Raw genomic sequence first — 13,983 nt, 5'->3', positions numbered from 1 at the left:
GGCACTGAGTAGTGCTGGCTTTTCATGGTGTCAATTCCAAGGTGATCACTTTGTTATTTTCAGGTTTTTTTCTTTTAAAACATAATACTGACCATAAATTAATGATATATATACACATCTACACAGCCTCCATGCACAACTATCAAAGCCTTGGACCAAGAAAGGGAGCTCTTAGTTTAAACCATATGAAATTGCCAACATTCAACCACTTCTGACTTATAAAACCAGCAAGTTCATATGGTTAAACCTACAATGGACATGGACAGTGGCAGAACACACTGATCCCCTCTTTTCCTCACGACTGAACTGATAGCCCTATCACCTCAAGAGGCCTCCTAACATCATGGCCCTGGTTTAGTCTTTCAGAGAGTCCAACAAGGTATTTTTCCGGAAAATAAAACTGGGGCTCAGAAAAATTAAATAACATGCCCAAGGCCACATGGTATTCAGTGGTAAAAACAGAATTCAAAATCTGGAATACCTGATCGCCCAGGCAGTAGGAGGAGGGGTAGGGGAGGGGGATTCTGACTTTCTTTCCACATCCCAGGGACCTCAGAGCTGACATCAGGGCCGTAACACCCTCCACGTCCCAAGTCCCTCTGTGACTGGGTGGGCCCCCACTGGAAACCTTCCGAGAGTCAGTAACAGAGCTGTCAACAAGCTGCCCACAGTGGCTCCCTGTCCACCGACCAGTCCTGGAAAGAAAGGGAGGGGCTCTTTAAACAGCCACACAAACCACAAACAGGAAGAAGATGGTAACTGAGGAACTGAGAAAATAGGGCAAGAACCCCCATAACATACACACATGACATAATGCCAGCAGGTAACAGCTGTGAAGATTTGCACCCCTGTCAGTGGTCCATATTTCAAAAGTCAAGGAAATGAAGACCACAGCTTATGAGACTGTTGTTAAAGTAGCCTCTTTTTATTAAGTTTCATCCCCTGAGAGTGCGCCACACAGGATGGAAAAGGAAGGAGAGCATGCCAGCTGTGCTAAAGATGAGCCAGTGTTACCGGGAGGAAGTCTGAGCTCTGCATAGGTATAATTAATTTCATTCTGTATCAGATGTAAGAACTGCAGAGATAATATCTATTATCCCCTGTCATGGCACCTTCTTACTAGTGAACCATGGTTCTGTTCTGTTAATGTACCAGCGACTAAATCAAATCCCCCCAAGAGTCATGATAAATTTAGCGTAAAATAAATTTCATATTTTAGTGATCAGTATTATACTGAAATTCTACTTTCTGGCAATAAATGATTTATACATTTTTATTATACATGATAAAATTAAAGGCTTACTTTTACATATTTAATTAACAAAAGGTAACACTTTTCCCTTAAATTTAGCAACTGAATCTCTACACCCCTATAAACTGCTAAGGGTACCAGCACAAAACCCGCCACCTGGGCCTATGGTTAAGGTTATTACAAATGCTTAAAAAAGTCAAAGTTGATAAAAGAAAGAAAAAGTCAGCAATAAGCATAAGGAATTTGATATTTTTTCTCCCACAAGGGAACTTCATTCAGTCATTTATTTATTCACTTATTCAACAAATATTAACTAAGTGATTACTACATACTAAACACTGATCAGTAATTTGAATTATACATTACCAGCATTTATTTTAAAAGGAATGCTTTAGACCACTTTATAATTTTGTATGTAAAAAGAAAACAGTGAGTCAGTTTCAAGCATGACATGATTTAAAGTACCTCAAACTACTCCAACTGAGAAGAGAGATCAAACAGGATCCGTGAGAACTGGACTGTAACATGGGTGTGGCCCAGTTCCCTTTCACCTGCTGCCAGAAGCCCACCTTTGGACCTGTCCTGATTCTACCTCTGGAAGCAGGGGAGCAGTAGCGAGACATCAATAACTCAAACTGAAATATACTATGTTCATTGCATGCAATAACTCCGCTTTCTGCATACTGAATAGGAATGAGAGATTAAAATGAATATTCGCCCATCTAAAAGCAAACTGATGCTTCGTAAATGTAGCCCATAAAAAAGTAAATGCTTTGCTTCTGCTTAGGCTGCTGTGTTTTGAAATAAATCATTCTGTTAAACGGTGGCCTTTCCCTCCAAGGGAGATTCTCTACAGTCTTATCCATTTTAAGTCTCTGACAGCTCCGCTCTCACTCACTCTCTGCTGCCCACCCTGCAGTCATTGCTCTTCGGCCTGTGAGGTTATGCCCCTCGCCCATTCGCCTTGGTTCCAGGGTCAGTGACACAGCCTTCTTCTGACGAGCACATCCTCCGTCCTGTCCTGGCTTTCGACTCACGGCCCGATACTTGTGCTTCATAGAAAAAGTTTTTGATGACTCATTGGTCTTCTGAGTTTTAAGCAGGCAAACTGACTGAATCAGATTTCCATGCGAATTTTAATGACTTCCTGATTTATAAACCTAAACCAACAGTGTTGGAGAAGTAATCTCTTGCAGAAGCAAGCACAGTACTCGAGCCACTTCACATGAATGTTACACACCTACACATGGCCATTCGCCCCACTGCCTTTTCTGGTCTACTACTAAAAGGCCTGATCGAGAAGGCCCCAAAGATTAGTGTGAACTCTTCCTTAGCTGGCAGACACACACTTCTTCTAGTTCCACTGCTATACAGAGAATAGCAGCAACGTATCTTACAGCCAGAAAGAAAAGATGAGGGAGATTATCACAGATGAGTCTAAAGCGGTCTTGGGGTCGATGTGTGAACAACAAACTAAACTGCAACTACTACTAGTGGAGCTAGAGCTTCCACTAAAGAATTTAATTTTACAAGAAAGAGTCAGAGATGCACGTACAGGAAGGTGAAGGTCCACTAAATAGCGTGCCTTCCTTCTGCTGTGAGCCCGGGAACCCTGCCAAGGGGCAGGCTGGGCCTTCAGGCTCAGGCCGGTGGGGGTGGGCCGCAGCTACACCTAGTGATGGGCTGTGGATCGCAGCAGCAGGAGCAGGAGGCAGGAGGCTGAGCTGCGAAGAAGAGCACTCCAGCTGCTCCTCTCAGAGTCTGGTGACAACGTTTTCAAGATAAATCCGTCAAACGACATCACAATCACTCTTATTTGCCTGGAGTGTTAAGTGGCAGAGATGCAATGATTGTCTTTTGTGGATAACAGAAAAACAAGGCTCGATTTTGGGATATACACTGTCAGTACTTTAAAGAGATGCATAATGAAAACCTTTCATTTTCTATTTTAAAGTTGAGTTCATTTCCAAAGGCAAAGTTTCACATTACCACATTACAATTCCAACATCTGTGTATATTAATTCCCAGTTCTCTGCTGTCCTTGTTTCTTTCCTATTTGAGCAGATTTTGAAACTTTTTATAGATGGCTGACTTTTCAAAGGATGGTAACTGTATCTTTCTTACCTCTGCTCACTGTCAGCCAGTGCTCCCTCACCAAAAAGGGGCCTTACAAAGAGTAAATGCTCAATAAATATTTACTTGAATTAAAGGCATCATTTTAATAGGCACGTTGGGCTCTGTGCTTATTACGACAAGCCAACAAATGTCTTCTATACACGATATCCATCCAGAAACATTTCCAGTGGCTGATCATCACTGCAAAATTTAATTAAAACTTTATATTGTGGTAAGTAAAATTATAAAAAACTTTTCTTTTACAACTGGCTGGATCCAATATCTTCCCCAGATAAGACTATTATTTGAAATGTCACGCTGGCAGTTTCACCTAACAGTCACATCAGCCTGCTCACAATTTTGGCAGTGCTCACCAAGAGGCTAATAAGTGCATGGATGTGAGTTATATTTTCACCCTTCTCTTCCAGCTCTTGTCAAGGGAGGCTGAAAATGCAGGCTGAGGAGCCCAGTGCTTTTGGGACAGTAGTTATCACACTTCGGCAAGTATCAGAATCCCCTGGAGGGCTGTTCCAACAGACTCTGCCTGCAGGCCCAGAGTTTCTGATTCAGTGGGTCTGGGTGTGGCCCCAGTGTCTGCATGTTTAACAAGTTCCCAGATGCTGCTGCTGCAGCTCTAAGGACAACACTTGGAGAACCACTCTTTTAGGACAATGTTTCTCAAAATGTGGCCGCAAACCAGGATAGCTGGGGATGCAGTGGGACCTTCCACTTCAGAATCATCATGGCTCACCATAGAAATCAACTTTGGGAAGGACCACTCTCCAGGTGATCCTGGGACACACTAAATTTTGAGAAGCACAGGTTTAAACAAAGTTCGCTGTCAACACTGGCTCAACACCCCCAGGCCCTCCCAAACCCACTGAAGCTACGGGAGTGCAGAATGTCCACTTGATCTACCTGCACATTTTATCACTCTCTTGACTACCCTCCCTTCCCTATGTTCCACCCTCGACAGTAAAGAGAGTGTAAGGACAGCGACCCTCCCCTGCTAGGATCTCCAGAAATTATGCTGCTTACACCTGAGCACACAACCCTTTCCTTCTCATGCCTGTTTCATTTTATTTTTCTCTCACAGCCCCACCTCTTAATTATGCCCTGGCCTAGCGAGCCACCCAACCGATGGAAGGGGACTGGGTTTACAGACTACCAAGGTTGATGACTAAAGCTTTCCTACTCCCCACCCAACACCAGCCCTACTTACTTTTCTCTCCCCAGTTTTTTGGAGCTACAGTGTACACTCGGGCTTTCTGATGACTAAACTGAAAACCACAACAGTATTTTAGGAACCCAAGAAGCTAAATCTTCCTATGATGGGAAGTTTCTACTGTTTTGTATCTTTTTTAAATTTGTTATTAGTGAGTTTGAAAAACACTTTAGTAATTAAACTTTTTCTCACTTATAACATAAGCTTATTAATATGTTGATCACAGAGATAATAAGCACACAGTTTCTAAGATATGAAACTGTAAAACTACGTCTTAGGGTGCTCAGATAATAACACTCACTGAAAGGAAACAATACTTAATCCAAAGGAGTTCCTCCACCAAAGTGGATATACACAGCCCACTAATTCCTAGGATGTATTACAATTGCTATGGAACTATGAACAATTTAAATAAAGTCATCAACTTTTATAGAGTTGTCACAGAAATACTTATATGTTAAAACTTACATTTCCCCAAACTAAAGATTATGCTTGATTCATATAAGGCTTATATAATCTAACACATAATACAAATCACTTGTTCATTAAATTCATTTAGAATTACTCTAGTTATATATATTCACTTATCCATATATCACTATATATGTAAGTAACTTCTCTTCTGAAAACCTTTAAACTAACCCTTTGAAAACAGGAAAGACTAAACCCTTTAATTTTCCAGATCTGAACAATTTATTGCATGCAAGCAATACTTCTTTACATAAATATAACACTAAAAATGTTATAGTAATTTCTTGGCATATTTCCTTCATGCCTACTGATTTCAGTTTTAAGTATTTTTTTTTAAAATATATCTTTATTGATTTCAGAAAGAGGAAAGGAGAGGGAGAGAGAGAGAGACAGAAACATCAATGATGAGTCATTGATCAGCTGCAGCCCGAAACCCGGGCATGTGCCCCGACCGGGAATGGAACCCCGATCGCCTGGATCCTAGGTAGACGCTCAACCACTGAGCCACACCTGGCCAGGCCAGTTTTAAGTATTTTAATCACATCAATTATCAATCTAGTTAAAGCAAGCACCATAAAAATGTAAAATGTCATGACTCTCGTTATCTGAAAAACAAAAAGTCCAACTGCTAGACAAATCTACCCCCACTATTTGTAAATTTAAATACTTTAAATTTTTGTATTTTGAAATAAATTTAGACTTAGAGAAAAGTTGCAAAAATAGTACAAAGATTTCAAGTACACACTTTACCTGCCTTTCCCAAATGTTTACACTTAGCATAACCATAGAATTACCAAAACATTGCTACAATATACTAAATTAGACTGTTTTCCCACAAATGTTCTTAAAGTAATATTTTGAAAAATGAATTTCTCAACTAGAGTCCCAAATTCACATGGTTATGTTAAGGTTTAATCTATTCCAAATACTGTAGTGAAACAAAGGGCCTAATCTGTTTGTATTTCTATTTCTGTAGACCAAAGTTTGCTTAACAGAACTTAACACATCAGTCCCATTGCAATGTAAAACTAAGCACTTTGTTGTATAATATATATTACAACCTGGCTTTTTGAGAAACTGGGTCAAAGAGGAATGACTTGCCAGCTGTTTGGCTTCTCATTACGGAAAAGAATTTCAAGCAAAAGTAAAATGATTTAACTTTCTTCCTCACAGCTCACTTGTATATCTTTTTACAAAAATTATTTTTAATGATTATTAAAAGCCTAGAAGACAGAAAGTGAGCCTCCAATATTTTGCCTAACAAGTTAAAAATTATCAAAATAGATAGTAATTTTTAAAATGGAATGTTCATAGTTAATAAAGTCCTCCTGGGCCAAAAACCTATTTCTTCTCTTTTTTTCTTACAATAAGTTTAGCACTTTATTTCTGATGTCTGGCATCCAAATTACATGTAGTATACTTCCAGAAATGATTAATTAACAGTCATATAAATTCCAAACCCATTCCACAAGAGGATATGAGAATATCCTCATAAGGGGAATAGCAAAGTACCTCGTGTATAAATCTTAGTTACACAAAAATACCTCCACTAATGACATAAAACCTCATGATTTAGTCCTCTTGATGGCCTAAAGAGGACCCCAGAGAAAAATGCTCATTTCATATGAAGGAAAAATGCAAGCCAATTCTAATTTCTAACAATCACTTCTCTCCCTCCCTTTTGTGTCAGTCAATTCACCTACAGTTTGAATGTTTGCAAATGATCAGGATTCTCATTAGTAATTTATTTAACAAATAATGAATGCCTATTAGGTCGAAGGCTCTACACTAAGTGTTTTATGGAGAACCAAGAGGTAAATAATTGACTTTGCCCTCAACAAGCTTACAGTCTAGCTTCTCTTATCTTTAAAATTGATTCCCATGTCAGGTGAAAAGTAGCCAATGAATACAATTTCCAAAAGAATCACAAAAAGAAATGTGTTAGTGTCACTCAATAATATAATTAACTTTTTCAACATACAAAAAACCCTGACTCTTCCACAGTATTAAGTGTCTCACATCTGCATTACCTAAAATACAAAGAAGAGAGAAAAACGTTACGGTAATGTGCTACAACGTATCTGATCCTTGCACACACAAAATTTGCCAACTTTGAATTTTAAAAATTTCAACATTTCTAAGCAATCTCTCAGATACTGTCCTTCATTTCCCTTTACCCATGAATATACTAAAATAACTCTAGCTTTCCAAATAAAAAGAAAGCACACTTCCAAGTAATGGTATGGTAACTCAAACAAATAGAATGATTTATTTCCTCCAAGAAAAAAAAAAAAATCTGGCTAAATTTTAGTAAAGATCTCTTTTGGTTTCATAATTTAAATCAGACTTAACACAGACACGGGTCAGTACTACCCAAGCTGAAATACTTTTTAATGATGAGGAACTAATTGTGTAAATAAGCTACATAAATATTTGTTTCCATCCTCTTGCACACAACTTAAAAATCCATCCAAATGCTATTTGATGCAGCTTAACTTTAAAGAAATCCCAGGCAAGGAGTTCTAAGGTCCTCACACTTGCCTTCTGATACTAACGAGCTATCAAGTTCTAAAGCTGGCGAGTCTACTCCATTTTCGCTAAGAAGAAAGAACGCAGGCTAACATCTCCATCAATTTTATATCAGGCAGCAGCGTCTCATTTTGTTAAATCCTCTGGAGCAAGTTCAATTACCAGACAGTTAAGAAAATATTAAAGTTAGGAAAAGAGTATTTCTCTATTGAAGTTGATGGCTTGGGTTTCACAGCGCTGAGCCAATCAGCCAACTAACTACAAGCTCAACTTCTCTGCCGCCAGCTGTGGTCAAGGGTCCCGCAGCTCAGCAAACACGGAGACAGCCTTTCGTGACTCTATGTACCTCGGACGACAAGAAGTGAACATGTATGTCTCCCCAGGCCAGAGAGCCCAATGTCATTTCAACGTTTAAAATATGCATTTACTGCCAGTGAAAGTCTCCATCAAATTACCAAAAAAAAAAAAAAGTCCAACTTATTCATTCCTGCAGAATGGAAACCTACTTTGCAACCCAAGTTTAAGGCCAAAGAGCTGGCCTTTTATGAAAAGAAAAAGCAGCCCAGTGCCACCACTGTATCTAGCCCTTAATGAAATTAATACACATAAGAAAGTGTGCAAATGTGCAAGTGTTTGCTCCACGTGTGTGCTCCGGGCACTACTGGCGACATACAAGTAATCCCTGTGACACCCTGAGGGGTCCGGCCCTCCCTCCCGCCGGACTCGCCTCCACCGGTCCTCTCTGCAAGGGGCCCCTCCGGCTCTGGACGCCCCCGCGCGCGCCAGCAGACAGGCGCGCACACTCCCACACACTCCAGCACGCACTGCCCGTCCCTGTCCTGCCCGCCCGGGGCCCCCGGGGCGGCGCGGGGCGGCTGGGCTAGCAAGTTGCCACTGGCCAGCCGCGCTCCGCTGGGGGCCGAGGGTGGGACCGTGGAGCCAGCGGGCGCGGGGCCGCGGAGGCGCGCGGCCTGGGGTCCCGGCTGCTCCCTCCCCGGCCGCCGCGTGCCCCCGCCGAGACAGCCTAGGAACGCCCGCCTTGGCTTTCCGGAGCCGCCACGCGACCGCCGGGACGATTCCGGGTCACCGGGACGGCCGGCCGGGGCGGCGGCAGGAATGGCAGGGAGCTGGGCGACCGTCACAGTCCCTGGAGCTGCTGCCGGGTCCGGACGATCGCCGCGGGCGCAGCTGAGCACCGCAGACACCGCCTGGCCGCTCTCTGGGTCCGAAGGACCGCGCAGCGCCCACGCCCGGCGGCCGGCTGGCTGCAGCTCCGAACTTCAGGCAAAGTTTTCTGCTGTTCCTCTCGGAACCGGCCGGGACTCGGAGTGGTGGCCGCCTGCCCCGAGCACGAGCCCAGGCCGCGGAGGAGCGGGGACCGAGATGGGGGTCAGCTCGAGTTCTAGGTGCCCGCCCTCCCCACCCGCACTTCACCCAGCGCCAGCTCGAGTTCTAGGTGCCCGCTTCCTCCCCACCGGCCCTACGCCCGGGGCCGGCAAACAGGCGGGCGCGTTGCCCGGCCCGCCGCGCCCCCTCCCCGGACGCGCCGAGCGGGGAGCTGCCGCGGAGCTGCCGGCATCCCGGGCTCCCGCTCCGGCCCGCGTGCCCCAGGCGACGGCAGAAGTGGCCCCGCTTACCTGAAAATGCCTCCCCTGCTGCAGTTAGCAAAAGTCCGGCCAAAGTCGCCAGGCAAGTCCCAAGTCTCATGTTGCAGAGTGTGCGCCGGGCCGCTCCCCGGCGGCGGTGGGTGGGCGCGGGAGGGCGGAGGGCGGTCGAGAGCTTTGGGTTCAAGGCAGCGGGAAGAGAAGGGTAAACAACCCAAAACAGACCCAGTCTCCCAAAGTGCCAACAGTTGCAGAAGTCCGAACTCCAGCGGCTCCCCGGGCCAAGGGAGAGGGTCCTGGGTCCTCCTCTCCGGCCGATGACCCCACTGGGCGTCTGGCGCTGCTGCGAGAGGGAGCGGAGGGCGCGTCCGCCGAGCCAAAATCCGCCCTCCGTTCTGGCGGCTGCACCCGCCGCCGCTCTCCTTCCCCTGCTCGGGACCCGAGCGGCCGGCCGTGGCCGTGGCCGTGGCCGTGGCCGTGGCCGTGGGTGCGCGCGTCCTGCCCGCTGCCTCTCCTCCGGCAGCCCCGAGCCCAGCCCCCGGGAGGCGGCGCGCCAGTGGCCGAGCCCGCGCCGGCTGCGCGCGGGGCTCTTGCTCCCGGACTGACTGGCGGTGCCCCGCAGGCCGGCTGAAGGGAGAGCCCACGTCACGGCCGCCAGGCGCCGCCGAGGTCCACTAGAGGGCGTGAGCGCCAGCCCGCCGGCCCGCGCCCGGGCGCAGGGAGGCGGCGGCGCCTCGGGGAGGGAGCTGGGCTGCGGGCGGCCGCCGCTGCCGCCACGGCCGCCGCAGATGCGGCGTCACCCAAGGATGGAGGGAGGGCGAGAAGGCGTTCCACCCTGTCCCTTCCTGGCCCCGGACGCGTCTGCCGTCCTGTGGCTGACCGTGCGAGGAGCTGCGCCTCGGCCAGAAGTTTGTCCCGGGTCAGGAGCCGCTAGTAGTTTGTGAGCGCGGCGAGTGGGACCCGCGGCCTGCGGCCCCGCGAGCGCGGCGAGGCAGTCGGTGCCGGCGCCAGGCGCCCGCGTTACCGAGCCGGGCGCGCCTGACTCCAGAGCGGGGATCGCTCTCCCTGGAGGGAGCGGGAAAGGCGAGCCAGGGGTCAGGGAGGCTCCAAGGGCCGGGCTTGTCCGCGCCCCGGGCAGAACGAAGTTGGCGGGCGCCCGGGGAAGAGGCGGGAGCCTCGAGCGCGGCGACCCTGCAGCGCTCCTGCTCGCCCCGCGGGCCCGCGGGCCCGCGGACACACGGGCTCCTGGCCCAGCGCCCCCGAACCCGCCAGGCCGCACGCGCCCCGCGGCTGCACCGTGCCTCCCTCGTCCCGAGCGGGCCGCGGGCAGTGCACGCGTGGAAAGCGGCGTCACACCGAAGCGAGGGACGAGGGTTTGGACATAACCAGTGATTTCTGTATCTGGTGCAAAGTGTTACGAAAATGGGGAGGAGGTGTGGGTAATGAATCAAATAATGTCTTGAAATATTTAATTTACCATTCGGGGTATGGGATGACTCTAACAAGTGAATAAAAAAGCTTCAGCTGTTTCAGAAAAGAGATCCACTTTGTAAAATTACCAAAAACCAATCCCAAAACCCTGTCTCCCTGGGGATATGCATAATAATCCAGCACCAAACAGCTATCAACACCTGGCCTAGAGCAAACTGCACACAACAGAAGGCCTGGGGAGAGGTTAAAGCAGAAACCAAAATAGCTAACCATAAGTAATGCCTGTTCTAGCACAGGCAGCCACGTGGGCAAGGAGGCAAACCCATGACACAGGTGCGCCCAGGCTCATCTGCTCTGCTTTCCCCTAGTATTTATAAAGATTCATAAAGTACACTGATTCCACACTCACCTTGATCATGTCTCCAGTGGACTCCAGGACCAACCAGCAGCCATATGTTACAACTGTCACCCTACAGGGCCACACTTACTAGACAACTTTGCCTCTGGTGTCCCAACCACCACCAGCTCTTCTTTTTTCAGGAATTCCACTTACCAGATCCTTGTTAGAAGTGCTCTTTAAAAGGCTCCACGTTAATCATTTACTTTCAGCATGACCTTACATCACCCTGCTACTTCTCCCAAGTATGTTCTTGTTGGACCTTACTTTAAATTAGAAACCAAACACCTGAGGCATCAGAGAAGAAGAGGAGCCGCATGCCTCTAAAGGATCAGCAGGTGAGGACGGTCCAATCTGCTACCCAGTTTTTCATTTTGTCGAGGTTGTGTGTGCACTATGATGGAGGCAAATTTCTTTTTCTTTTTTTTTTTTTTTTAAGTGGTAATGTGCTTTCCATTGGAGCTTGTATGCTAGAAGATGCGTGGAGGATCCAGAGAAGGAGATAGAAGTCAACCTAGTCACTTTAATTCTGAGTAACTTCTTTACGTTGCGTAAAGGAGTTAACATTAGGGTAGGATTTCATTTGCAAAGTATGTTAATTCTTTCAATATTAATTAAGGCCATACTATATGCCAGGCAGTGTGCTGTATGCTGGAAGTTGTCTTAGGCTGGGCTCCCCAGAAACACACCTGGAAGTAATTGGGTTTTAGTGGGGAAATAATGCCAGGAAACAGTACAAGAGGAATGGGAAAGTGAAATAGAGGGGAGGAAAATAAGTCAATATAGGGTATATTAATGAGCAGGTTACCACTGTGGGCAACAAGGACTCAGTCCCCTGGTGACCTCAGTAAAAAAGTTGGAAAAGCCTTAGAACTGGAGCAGTCAGGGGCATGGAAATGTGTAAAGTGCTTGGTGGGGGGAGGGAGGGTTGGAAACCCCTGCATGCAGTATGTCCCCAGCTCTGCAGGGACTCCAACTGTTGCCACCCTGGTAACCTAAAGATACCTTGTCCCTTCCTTCAGTTACTTAAAGCTTAGTGGGAGGGTCAATGAAATTCCATCATCTTTGTTCTCTAACATTCCAAAGTTAAGCTGACTCTACCCTTATTAACTTGCAATCCACATTGCAAACAATGATGTGGTTTTGCCAGCAGCCCCTTCCTTGCAATTCACAACTACTTTTTCACTACTCCCTCTTACAGGTAACTGGCCAAGGCAGTGTTGAGCCCAAATGGAAGGCCTCTATGGAAAACGGATGGATTGGACTTCCTCTAAATGAAAATGGATGTATTGGAATTCCTGTTAGAATCCTTCCAGTGGGACATTTACTTTAACTTCTTTTTTCAGGAGGGGAGATTTTTTAAATTTTAGGCCAACCACGTGACACTCCTGGCTCTCTAGGGACAATGTAACATTAGCAGAGTGGCTGGTCAAAGTTGGGGTGCTATCAGGCCAAACCTGAACATGGTAGGTTTGGGGTAAGGGTACAAATGGAGACCCATCATATGTCTAAATATTACAAGGTTACTAATTAAGCTAGCAAGCTATTATATATCTTCCTACTTGACAAACGAATCAACAATATTGAAATATAAGAAAACCTATAGTTTTTATATGATAGAAGTCAGCAAAATATCAAAGACAACTGAAAATTTCATTATGAATATCTAGATTTTCTGTCTGTATGGATAAGTAATAAAATAAAGACATATACAATTCATTCATTATTATATATTTATTCCATAAACCTGATTTTTCCCTTTATTTTACTAAAATCATTAATTATAATGAAAATTGTCACATAATTTGTGTTTCAGTGACAGCTGTGATCTGAAGCTACGCTATTCCGCATATGACATACCCAGCCACATTTCAGTTATGTTTCTCAGTGGCCTTAGCTACATTGCAAGTGCTCAGTAGCCACATGTAGCTCATGGCCACTGTATTGATTGGCATAAATATAAAACATTCCCATCATCATAGGAAGTTCTTTTCGACAACACTGATGAAGGGTTTTTTATCCAAATTAGTCAAAATTTGTGTGTATATTTTCATCAAAAATATAAATTAAAATTTTGAAATCAGAAAATTAAAATTACTTTTCTATAGTTGTTGAAAGTTATTTTCTTCCAAATGGTTCAGTTATCTACTGGAATTAAAATGTAAACTACAAGTTATGATTATGAATACCAACATTTAAATAAAAATTATTTGTAAAAAACTTAAAATTTTTATTATTTGAAAATGAATGTTTAATTTTGCCTTAATTTTTAATAAAATAGAAAACTATTAGCAAGTCTAGCATTCAAAGTTCACCTAGTTGTCAAGGTAAAGAATCAGTATCATGTTTCACATATGTTAAAACTACATATCTATTACTTTAACAGTAATATTATTTAATTTTGCAAAATATTCCTCCACTATGTTCAACTGTAAATACTATACCAATGTGCGATTCCCAGCAGGAGCATGGAGTGGAAGACAAAGAGAAGCAAGAAACCTGATGGCACTACTAGAACACTCATCATTTTTTAAGGTCGTTTAATTAATATTCTTGCTATCTGAAAGGAAGGATCTGATTTTTAATTAGTTTGACTCTTTTTTTTAAACTAAATTCCTCTGCCATGGCATTATCCACACACCCAGGAGTGTCCACGTGCCAGAGCAGCACACCCCAATAACCTTCTCGGTGCTGTGTCAAGGACAAAAGTTATGGGAAAGCATTTTTCTGGGGCCCAAACAGAGAGATAGTCTTAAGAGCAGACATTTCAGGTTATGTTTTATGCACTCTTAGCACTGAGCACCAGATCCCTCATGACAGAGGTGACTTTGTGTCCCTTAATACATTTATTTCTATATGTTTGTGATACTCAGCTCCCCCCAAGGCACAGGCACAGGGCAAGAGCCCACCTTGCCAGGTCTGTGGGCAGGTCCACCATCTGTCCTTACACAGTGATGGT

The 13,983-nt window shown here is 45.2% G+C and overlaps 1 protein-coding gene and 1 long non-coding RNA gene across 4 annotated transcripts in view; one reads left to right on the top strand and one right to left on the bottom strand.

Moving 5' to 3' along the window:
• The window catches only part of PTPRM (protein tyrosine phosphatase receptor type M), a 617,272-nt gene extending 607,475 nt beyond the window's left edge, over positions 1 to 9,797 (bottom strand). For 2 of the 3 annotated variants that reach the window (XM_081149148.1, XM_081149147.1), the window contains exon 1: positions 9,230 to 9,730. In XM_081149148.1, the coding sequence (XP_081005274.1) occupies positions 9,230 to 9,299 (70 nt within the window). In that variant the 5' untranslated portion in view covers positions 9,300 to 9,730. Of the gene's footprint in view, positions 1 to 9,229 lie in introns of all 3 variants that reach the window. The other variant, XM_081149146.1, reaches the window with a different exon arrangement.
• A 1,370-nt stretch (positions 9,798 to 11,167) lies between these two features.
• On the top strand, positions 11,168 to 13,238 carry LOC308562706. The gene is made up of 3 exons (XR_013999664.1): positions 11,168 to 11,362; positions 11,464 to 11,595; positions 12,226 to 13,238. It is a non-coding gene; the product is annotated as an uncharacterized lncRNA (long non-coding RNA).
• Positions 13,239 to 13,983: the final 745 nt, after the last annotated feature.

Source organism: Miniopterus schreibersii, assembly GCF_964146895.1.
Source record: "Miniopterus schreibersii genome assembly, chromosome: 10".
Taxonomy (NCBI): Eukaryota; Metazoa; Chordata; class Mammalia; order Chiroptera; family Miniopteridae; genus Miniopterus; species Miniopterus schreibersii.
This window is presented reverse-complemented; position numbering and strand designations above follow the sequence as displayed.